The 12,201-nt window shown below is 40.7% G+C and overlaps 1 protein-coding gene across 1 annotated transcript; it reads right to left on the reverse strand.

Moving 5' to 3' along the window:
• Nucleotides 1–4,374: 4,374 nt before the first annotated feature.
• On the reverse strand, nt 4,375–5,155 carry LOC124653838. The gene has a single exon (XM_047192900.1). It carries the CDS (start codon nt 5,050–5,052, stop codon nt 4,636–4,638), a length of 417 nt encoding a protein of 138 aa, XP_047048856.1. The 5' UTR covers nt 5,053–5,155; the 3' UTR covers nt 4,375–4,635.
• Nucleotides 5,156–12,201: the final 7,046 nt, after the last annotated feature.

Raw genomic sequence — 12,201 nt, forward strand, 5'->3', positions numbered from 1 at the left:
GCCAATTTATCTTCTGTGAGATGAGCAAGTCAACCATTTTGTGCAATCTCGACCGAATAAATTATGGAATAAGGCTATAGGCAACAAAATGGCAGTTCAGTCAAAGGAGTTGCTGAAATTACTTAACTCTAGTATCAATGTGTGCTTGAACCACCAATAAGTTTCATGCTTGAATCCTGTAGCGCATCCGTCATATCATAATCCCAATTCACAACAAATAGGTGTTCCAACACAAAAGGACGGTGGAGATCAGGAGATGTCTTGCATCGTACATACATATTTTCCATCACATCCTGAAAGTGTAGACAAAAGAAGGATAATCCAGAAAGCGGAGATTGATTTTTTCCAACCAGTTAGCCTTTCGAGATAATCATTCCCCAGAGTATATATTTTTCGGACCAACCTGCAAAGAGAAACTAATATGCATCTAACAGTACAGTGCTTGCACATGTAAAACACATCATCGAATCTCATATCTTATTTTGGTACATTATAACATAAGTTGTTGATTTCACCTTTCAAGTATATTTACTGCGTACATGGGGCCAACTTATGGACAAAAAGGGCAAAAATTCCCTATGACATCTGGTTGACTGTGTGTACTCGTGCAAGCAACAACTATAAGCTTAAAATTACATAAATGGTAGAAATCAATAATTTGCAACTTCTGGTGCTAAAATACTTGAATACATCTCCTAAGCTAGATAGTAGGTACTACATAAAATATCTGAGTAGAAGGTTAAAAAGTTGTCTAAAACAATTTCATGGACATAACCATGGGATATGCTATGTTGACTTGCTTTTCCAGGCAAACTGGTGACCTAAGAAAGTAAACATGATGATTGGTTATTGAAGAGAAAAAAATATCAAAAAAAGAGAAATAAAATTTTGCACAATCAAGGTAGTCCTTTCTCTCCTGTATAAAAATAAACACTTTCAAGTAAAAATAATGCAATTTGCCCCCCTCTATATCTGAATCAAGTGTGCAGTATCATGTGAATAAATATTCATTACCATGAAACGTTCGTATATAATTTTTCCATTAATTCAAAACTCTTCTTCGTAGATATGTCATGTGGTTTTATCATGGAAAATAAACTTGTGACTATTGACTACTTAAGTGGAGATCGACAACGATTGGCTCAAAGTGTTGATATCAAGATGATGTGACTTCAAAGTACTAAGTCATACTGTAATAAGTTTTAGTACACTATGACTCAGTTCGTTATCTTACGATCAACAAAAGAACATAATAATGTATTACAACCTTTATGTGACCAGAAATGCATCATCTTATGAGTTAAAATTAGCTAAAACTGAAGCCATCAACAATCTGCAAGAACACTAACTTATTAGGAGTTCAGTGTCATAGTAACATATTCAGAATCCATCAAGCTCGAACACAGAAGAGGCAAATGATGATAGGGTGAATTGTTTAATTAAGAAGAGAAGATACAACGACCAGACACAATATTTTAGTTTTCGCTCATTAGCTCTCGATAGTACGTTCATAATCTAGAACATCTTCAAATAATCAAATGTCATACTTATTTTCACCATGAAAGGTTCACCTGTGGAGACCCATATATAGAATAAGAAATGCATTTGGTTAATGTTGTGGTGTCAGCCTATACGACTCTGATAGCATTTAATAATTTTATTTCTAGCCACTCATGGTCTCCACAATACCTGCAAAGTAGAAATTTATTCGTAGTCAGAATCGAGCAGACCAATACAGTTAAGTACCACAATGAGTTAAATGATGACCAAAACATTTTTCTTATGTTCAGAACAGTTTATATCTGGCCATTTGTTGTTTTGATAAGAACAAACCTCTTGTTTCTCGAAGATTAATTGTGATGACCAGGACGATGCTCTGCATTACTACGTATGCAAAAGGGACAATGAATTAGCCAATCTGCAATATTGCCATCACTAAATATTTAAAGAACTGGAGAATAAAGGATTTTGGTATTCAGTTCTCTGCAACTCGTAACCATATAAATTACAAGCATCGACCATCAAAGAGAGTAGCCATATGTACAATAGGAAAAGTTGAATTGGCAACAATTCATATGGGTAAGAGTTTTGTAGACACTCTAAATGTCATGTAAAGGGAGTACAATTCTATCACTGAGAACAGAGTTAATTGGACTAACCTCAGCTGCATACCCGGATAGCCCAAAACATATTGATGTACCTCTGCAGACAAAAACAAGTTTTTTTGCTTGCTGTGACTTGTAAGAAGCAATTGGGGCGCTTCTTTCCCTGAAGCTGAAGCGATCAAAGAGCCATTGCAGCACAAGAGAAGGAAGAGCCGAAGAGGGTCTCGATTCATCATCTATTGGTCCTCCTGGTCCCAGGCACGGAGTCACTACACTACAAGTACAGATCATCCCGCAAGAATTACCGCTTCTATGTGAAATCTGGTAGACATATGAGGAATTTCTGTCAAAAAAATACGGATCTGAGTTTAATACCGGGAGTTAGTCAATGTGTGCGCAAAATTCTTTACCAGAAAGACGACTTCACAATTCACAAACCTGATGGGAGAGCCTGCAACAAGGGGGCGTCGTCACAACTGATGTCTAGGTGTTGTGGCGGGTGGAGGTGCACCTGCTGGTGGGTGGTGGCGAACTGGTGATGTTGCTGGTTGTCGAACGACGGGAGATCGCGAGAGACGAGAGGCAGAAACGAAGATGATTATGCACAGCAGATATGAGGATCTAGAAGAGGAGGTGCATCGCCATGAAACGGTCATCCACCCACCACCACTGAAAGGTAAGAAAACCGAAGGGGCGCAACCATTAATTTGAAGGAACGGTAGCGCCACCGCCATTGCATTCCTCCCTGCCGCCGCTTCGGCTTTCCAGTTTTTCTCATCTGATTTTTTTTTTAACGAAGGAACGGCAGGACAAACTCACGCTTGTTTGAAGCCCAAACACATAGGCTCATTTCACCATTTTGAGGCCCAAGTAATGTGCTGTGGCGTAAGACAATGCAGGGAGTAGCGGCCCTAGAACGAAAATGGGCCCAAGGAAGACTACTCATGGTGATCGAAGAAGGAAAAAGTCGCCCAAACGACGTTTCGGGGCTAAGTAAATCACTGCAAACCGTCAGATGGCTTAATCGAACGGTTTAGGTGCTCAAATCATTGTGGATGCTCCTAGGTAGGCTAGTTATACTGTTAACTAATGCATCGAAACGCAATGCTTTTACATTTTCGCAATAAAAGACAACTACGTAAAAGAAATATTATACTAATAAATATATATGCATGTGCCAAACACTCCACACGGTTTTTTGAATACCGCAATACTTCGGTATTTGGTAGCTTTGAAAAGTTTCCACTCCAAAAATCATAGATTTAATTACTTTTTCATCCAGCCTGAGCCTAAGCTTGAAGCTTCAGAGTGTACGACAGCGGTTCTATTGGTAATGCTAAGCATAAATTGTTTTTGACTTAAAGTCGCTTTCTCTGATCTAAGTGGACCACCATACTTATGAATTGATCCACCATCCTTCATATGATCATGACCAGATTTGTTCGAACACGAGTAATCAGAAGCATGAAGAAATACCTCCCTCCGGAAAGTTACTCACATCTTAGTTTACTACTTTATATGTCCATAAATAGATGTCTGACATTTGTCTAAATCTTGATGTAATGAGACGCTATTTAGTGTCTAGATACATCTAGATTTAGAAAAATCTGGGACATATATTTATAGATGGAGGGAGTACTATTGTTAATCTCTCCACTTGAATTTCTAGAATGTGTATCATCGTGCTCCACCATATAGAAAGTAGATGTATACATGTCGACCCAACTATTGATGTATTTAGCTCATATAGGAGATGATGCATTGCTTCCTACGTGTTTGATATGATTGATAAGCATGAAAACTAGCTAGCTAGGTCCACGCACTGCAATTGTTGTATGCTCACTCCCTAGTTTTTACAGCAGACTTGGGTCGGGTGATGCAATGATATAAACAAATTTATTTTATATTTAAAAATATGTAGATTGCACTCAGTTCTAACTTCTATAAAAAAATCTCGGTCATCAAGAAATATTAGAATGGGAGGGACTGTATTTTAGTTGATTTGGAAAAAATGGCTATGTTTTACTAATCAACAATCATATTCAGGACAAATATCTTCCGGACTGTCTATTTTTGTACTACTTGTATGAATCTCAATGATGAGATGTATTTTGTTCTCAGCATCGACCTAAAATATAGATCGTGTGAAATAGCGAAACCGTTAAAAGAAGGAGAACGATGAGAACTACAAAACACATGCGCATAGCTGAGAACACTTTTGTTTGAGATCATGATCGGCAAATTAAGCTTCATAACAGCAACGATTGGATGCCTCAAACTTTGAAGTTTATATTGTTGTGATTTCCAGGACTATCTTTACATCGTCTTACATCCATGCATGCAACCATGCAACAAAGACAACATGAAGATAACCCCTATCTCAAAACTCCTGGCAAATCTACCCCATCTCTTGTGTCTATCTCTCTATGTGTATATAATTATATACATACAAACATGCATATTTGTTATGCTTATTGCCCATATATGCACTTTGTTGAGTAAGCTCCGGAAATGGCCAGTATTTCTTCTGCTAGTAGAACAAATCACCGCTGCCTTCAGGTATGCTATGCAAGGCAGGGCGCCACCCCCTGCAGGAACTGATCTCCTCCTGCCGCTGCTGCTCCTCCGATCGTCTTCGCATGAGAGCCACCATGTCGTCCACGGAGACGGCCTGGTCGTCCTTTCCCAGCATCCTCCTGAGCTCTTGCTTGCTGATGACAAGCTTCACCCTCACGACGGCACTCTGGTCTTCGGAGGCGGTAGAAGGCGCCTTCCCGGCGGCGGCCGGGAACAGGCGGTACAGCTGCCCCATGTCGCCCGCCGGAAGCGCATCGGCGTCAGGGTGGCCCTTCAAGATGGGCGGCGGCAGCGTCTTGAGGATCTCACCGTCGACGACGCTCATCACCTTGATCTCCTTTCTGTCTTGGATCACCAGGCAGTTCCCCATGGCCGGCGATGAGCTGTGATGCTAGCTAGCAAATTGGTAATGAGCTACGAGGGAAGCACGCGCAGTGGAAAGATCGCAATTTGCAAGTGCGCGTGTGTTAGTGTGTCTGTGTAAGTGGGAGGTTGGATGGACCAGTGGAGTGCTCTATATAAAGAAGGGGCGCCCATAAAGAAGTGTTGCTACAGAATGTCCAAATATTTAAGAGCTTATTTCACGAATGCCATTGGCCTACTTACTTTCATTTTTGTGACAAATTCTTTCTTTTGTAAAGCAGCATTGGCCTACCTAAGTCAAGTGAAGTTGCCTCCTAGGTGCAAAAGCAAGCTATAGCCACTAAGGAAAAAAGAGGCACTGGACGGCTGCTATTCTATTTTGTTCCTTCATGTCCTTGACCGTGGTTGACTCTCGGCATGCATGTCCTTTGGGCTATTAACTAGTAGGACTTGACATCGAAGTGTGCATCTTAATATCAATATTGTTGCATACTTATGATAAGGCACATAGGAACACACAACTTCGGTTGTGCATGTGCGGTTTGCACAACGTACGTAGCTATCCAGTTGAAAACGTCAAAAAAAAATTGCTCATATTAATAAATTAAATTAGGGGCAAATAAGTTGGGTTTACTAGTTGATAATTGTCCATTCCCATTGAAGTTCAAACTATAATTTTTTTTTTCGAAATAAAAGATCACCATCAGCCTCTAGATCTTATATGTGCCCAAACAAAAGGATATATCCAAACTGATAAGAAAATAAATAGAGAGCCAACCACTAAATTTTCAAAAAACAATCAACACTTTAACTAACACGGGGCTATTAGCACAATTAATCTCAAATATATATGGAGCCTAAAACTTTATTCTCTCGGATAAATGTGGCATCACTCTTCTCCATGCTACAATAATACATGCTTGGCAAATTAGTAACCTCTCCATGTCAGTATATATGTATTATTAATAGTGTTCTTAGCAAAACTTTGCAAACTTTGATCAAGTTTATAAAAAAATATGAATCCTTATAATAATAAATCAATATAATCTTCATGTGAAGTAATTATTTGGTACTGTAGACATCAATATATTTTTCTATAAACTTGGTCAAACTTTCCAAATTTTGACTTAGTACAACACTACTATAGTACTATGCAGTATATTTTGACATGTTAGGATGATATACTTTCGAGTTAATTTAAGATGAGTTTGATTTCAGAATTAATCTGTAATGTAAATAAGGTAAAACATAAAACAATTTAAAAACTCAGTTTTGATTGCCCGGCTTCACCCAAAGCTAATTAGTCACTGGTATACCCACCAACTAGATTTACGGGACAAATGTGATGGGGGTAATTGCTTGCTGGAACTGGAAGGAAACTGAAGTCGGCAACAACATAATATACGTGCATATGTAAGTATGAGATCAGAAAACATATGTGGGTCCAACATCTTGGAGGCAAGCCTAATCCATGCATGATGTGCTTGTGCTAGCTTTTTTGAGAGTGTAGTGGAGCTGACCATCATTTGTGCGTTGCCAAAACTTTGCAAATCAGACACTATGAAACAACATGAAAAAATATCGTGCGCGTATACTGTCGACAAGCATGGGGGACATGCGGGAAAACAACCCGCCTCCATTAGCACTAGAAAGTAACAACCAACCCATGAAAACATGCATTGCACCATATCGTTCTATATTATCTTTAATTACTAATCTCTCGTAGGTCCTAGATGTGCATCTTTGTAGTGTTACGCGTGTTGTTTTCATGGTCTTTATGTGAGTGTAGGAACTATAAATCATAGTATCATTCATGACTATATGTATTATTATATCTACATAAAAATACGAGTTTGGTGGATCTTTTGAAAGTTAGGGCCTAAATTATCAGGAAAAAATATTTATAGTCAGTGCCATTAGTTAGAAAAAACAGTACAAATCTTTTGTGCATCGAATGAATCTTATATGGGCATAATCTGAAGAACTATTATATTAAGAGCTCAGGTGGAGGAAAATACTTAAGTGACATGGGTGCCAGTGCAACCTATACATGCAAAATAGAAATAGTAAGTCAAAAAATCAAAAAAATCCAAATCTTTCTAAAAAAAAGATGATCCATTGTACTCGTATAAGGAAGATTCACCATGAAATGACTTTCTTGGTTAAAAAAAAGATGAAATGCCCTATATACAAGTACTATTCTGGCTATATTCATCTTTTTTTTTTGCCCCGAGACCAACGGATTCTTGGCCAAACATTTTCATACGAGGATGATACTTGATCATATTTGATTCCCCCCAAAAAACATAATTTTTGACTTTATTTAAATTTTCTATTTTTTGGCGCATATAGGGTGCGCTAGCACTCGAGATCAAAAAATTTCTAGCCCTTAGGTGGCTCATTATATTGCGCAAATTTGTCATAGTTTCAAGGATGCAGGTGTGATGCACAATTTGGTTTCGTGTACATGCCAAAACAAATGTTGTTGGTAAGGAACTTGTAAAAAAGGTTAATCTTGATGTACAGTTAAGGTTTAAAAAATTAAAGATAAATTCATTTTTACTTTTCTATGACATGAAATATGTGTGCACACTAGCAACTGTCTGAGTTGTGTCCCTGTAAAATAAGTTCATTTATGTATTGAAATCAGTATAATTTGATATTGCTGACTTGATATTTTTGTGTATAATTAATCAGACGTGACGAGATCCAACTTTGACCAAAACTCGTACACACCAAATGTTGGCATAGAAGGAGTACTATGTATTATGGAGTATGTATCTAACCGTCGCAATCCCTGCAAGCAATATATATGAGTCATGGGTGACATAATAACTATGGTAATATGGTTGTATTTCTAGACAAACCTATATGGAATTAATTTAGAAACAAATGAAGTATGTTTTTGATACTACTCTCACCGTTCCATATTACTTCCAATATAAGATTCGGTCAGAGTCAAACTTTACAATATTTAACAAAATATGTAGGATAAAACATCAACATATATAATATTAAATGTGCATAATAGTAAAATATAGATTTATCTAGAACTAAAATATGTCTAGATACATCCATATTAGAGTCAATTAATATGAACTGGAGGGAGTAGTAAAATATATTGTATTACGATTTTAATAAAGTTGATTTGATTCCGTAGATATTGATACTTTTTTCATATGATTTTTTTTGCGACCACTTTTTTATATGATTGATCAGACTTTGCAAAATTTAACTTTAACCAAACCTTATATGCAAAGTTATATAAATGAAAAGGAGTATATTAATTTTCAAATAGTCTACATCCACGACACGGTATCACGCCTCCGACTAGAGTGCTTGAGGAAGGAGGAAGCATGAGCCGTTTTTCTCGTTGGCACGACGTAAGCAAGGAGCTAGGCGAATCTAGTGCAAGACAACAAAAGCGCGTGTCATGGTCGATCCGTGTCTCGCCATCACATCATGGAGTAGCCATCAGCACATTCCGAAGCCCCACTACGATCATCCTTTCTGTCACCTTTCCCCTTGCACTTTCCTTAGTCTACACATTTTATCTCTCTAGTGCGCACTATGGGGCCCCTTTTCGCAGCAACACATCGATTTTGTTATCATCACATACGGGCGACACAATAAAGTGACCGTGCACTAACTTGCTCAGTCAAAACTGTGCCTAGAGGACCGATTCAAACACTTCGGAGAGTGAGTGGGTAATTAATCACACTGACCGTGTCTTCTTAACTCTTAAGAACGTCTTATAGTCACCAGGAGATCACTAGTAGCTTCATGCTTTTGAAAGCTAGGCTAATTTTTTTGTTTTGAATTTTTAAAGCTTGGTTACTTAGGAATCGGCAGTTCCATTCTAGCATAGTATAGGACTAATATCTTTTACACACATAGGAAGCTAGTATATGTAGCAACATCATTTATGCGTGTGTAAAGCACACAATTAAGCTATTATTATCAGAAGGTGCTTATGGGTCTATTATAATCCACCTTACCCGGCTGATGTGCTAGCCAAAGATTGTAATCCTACTAGTTGATTAATATAAGCTCCATGATTCACAAAAAAGAGTAGTACCATGAAAATATTATACTTCCTCAGCTCAAAACAAAAATACTATACCCCTTCAACATCGAAAAGGATGTCACGGATTTATTTAAATCCGGTGTCTAAATCTAAATTAAGACAAATATGCGACATACTTTTTGGGACGGAGGGAGTTTTGAAATCTTGTTGCGAGAAAGTCTATACCCCCTCCTTGCTAAAATTAGTGCATATATGTTTCTTGAAAAGTCAAACAATATAAAGTTTAACCAATTATGTAGATAGAAATATTAACATCTAGATTACCATATCAATATATACCATCAGATTAGTCATGATGAATATTTGTATGTGGTATATATTTAGTTTTGTAGATTTGGATGATTTTCTCAATAAACTTGGTCGAACTTATTTACACCGGTTGATTTTATAAATACTATTTATGCAGTATATTGCGACAAGGAGGAAGTATGCAAGACTCCTATGCTCCTAGTGGTAAACTAGTGGACTGGTAGCAGATTATTAGCAATCGCTAATGACCATACTTTCCTGGTAAAAATGAGTCTCAATTACCACTAAGATGAGGCGGTAGCAGTAGACGACCGGTGGTTATAGCCGTTGGCCGGCGCATGCATGTGACCCTCTTTGTGCCTGCTCGTTGAACGCTTTTACGTAGCCGCTCGGGTGAGCGGAACCAGATTTTTATTCCTCGCCGGGAAAGAGACGGCCGGGCGGCGGGCCGCTGACGCAGCGGCTCACAAACGCACAGGGCCAAGCTAGCCGCCGCCGCTGCTGCTCTAGTGGGGCGGCACCGCCGCAAAGACTATACGGATCGACGAACCAGAACCACTCGCGCACGGACGTCGCCGTCGCCGACGACGACGACGGCCGCGCTCCGTCGATCGCGACGAACGGATGGATGGGGTCATGGAGATGTGTATCGCGCACGGCCGTGTGTATATGCATGCGTATCTTCGCGCGCATGCTTCAAGCTAGAAAACACGGGAAGACGTACGTACGTACGCCGTAGGCAACCGCCGGGACTTCAACGGCAAGATTCTTTGTATGCGATCGCTAGCTTTTGGCGGTACACACATGCATGCGCGCGCATGCTATAATCGACTTCCAATAATGCTACACGTACGGATAGATTTTACAAAAATTACTTACGGATTCACAGCAGACCACAGCAGACAGGGAGAAAACACAACCAACGATCAGCCAACCAATTGATCACGCGTATGTCCGTAGAGTTTTCCGTAACCCATCAGTCTGTAGCTATAGGATTATTGATCGACTTCTGTTTGGGCTCGTTGCGCTTGTCTTTTATGTTTAAGAAAGTATTACTGTTACCATTTTTGGTTAGCAATCTACTCCTGTCTTGTGGGAAATAGGGTGGCTAAGATTTTTTTTTTAAAAAGAGATTTGTCTAGGTATTTCGCAAAAAGAGAGATACACATTTTAGTGGGTGTATACATGTATATCTAGACGACAAAGTCACTTATTTTGGAACGGAGGTTGCACCTAGTATTACAACCCGAAGCTGATTGCTGAGAGGTTTTTGTTCTTCTTGATGGAACCGTTTGAGTTTTTTTTTTCAGGATTACACCTTATAATTCATAGAAAAAATGCCAAGATGGTAAGTACCATGCTAAGTAGGCTACACGATACAAACACGACACCGCACGGCAAACAACGCAACCCGGACACAACAACCAAACAATATATACGAACTCTCGTTGAACTGAATCCCGCCACAAATGGTGAGGAGGCGATGCACCGAGCTCTCGAACCGTGTCACAACTAAAGGAGGAATCTTCGGAAGACCGACTGTGCCTCTAGGATGGCAGGACCAACACACCACCCTCCCTTAAACGCCTAAGAGTCGGTGAGTTAACGACGGGACCAGACCAAACTGGAGGAGATCTCGACTCCAAAGCGTTGCCAACGATGTACATAGTGCCTCAAAAGCACATGTTCAGAGAAACCGCCAACATGAACTCCATCTTGCCGCTCGGGAATCCACAAGCGACCTAGAAAATGCCTCCAAGGAGAGGACTACACCGTCGTGCCATTGTTGTCCGATCCGGGGAGCTAAATCAAGGGTTTCCCCTGACGCTCGAGGTGGGGCAACATGACCGGTACCATGACAGCACCCCAATGGAGGACACACTACTCGCATGTGTCAGCAGCTTAAGCAGGGCTTTCGCCTTGGCACATCCGTTAGCCCGGAAGTGCCGAAAAAGACCAGACTCGAGCCAATCTTGGCCGCACCACTCATGAGAGGAGAGCCAAACCCGATGCCGACGGAGGGGATGCGCCGACTGCCATTCCACCTCTACCTTGAACATACTATATGGTGGAGGTCAACGCCTCGCTCCTTGCGACCATGGACGTCGCAGCCTCACCGGCTCGCCCTAGCCCTGAGGGCCCACAAATGAGCCGGGAGATACCATCCGATGCCACAGAGGCACCACCTTCGAGCGGAGCCAAAGCCCCCCACGTAGTCGATGTCGAGCAGCCTTCCATAGTGATACCTTTGATCCACGTCGTCCAATCCCACCGAGAATGCGTGCCGCTGTGCCGCAAGGGGAACTATCGCTCGGGGGAGAGAGGCTCCGCCGCCGCCATTCCCGCCCGGGCATTGCCCGACGAAGCCTCCCGAAGGCTGCGAGGGGGAGGGAGAGGGATCTAGGGTTTCTCTATGTCACCTTGAGGAGGACCCGGGGCGAGAGCCTAGAGGGGTCACGAGAGAAATGTTCTACCAAACGTTTGAATTTAGGTTTTACGATAGGTTAACAATGTTCCATCTAAAACCGAGATTATAATCTGTGAGCACATTAATTTATATCAGGTAAAAGACAAATTGGCACACTGCATTGCGTTGCCGACTTCAAAAGCCCGGACGACTCCCGATCCATTATCCACGTACCGATGTACGTATGAAATGTGCACATGTCTTCTACAGTAGCTGGTAGCTGATACCTTAATTTGGGGCTAAGCGACAGTGTAGACTCTTGATAGAGAGCCCTGGTCGTCGTGTACAAAAAGGCTGTAGACATTTGGTACGCGCGCGTACGCGCCGGCCGCCGGAGAGCGGAGAAGGTCTAT

This window comes from Lolium rigidum, chromosome 5, assembly GCF_022539505.1.
Source record: "Lolium rigidum isolate FL_2022 chromosome 5, APGP_CSIRO_Lrig_0.1, whole genome shotgun sequence".
NCBI lineage: Eukaryota > Viridiplantae > Streptophyta > Magnoliopsida > Poales > Poaceae > Lolium > Lolium rigidum.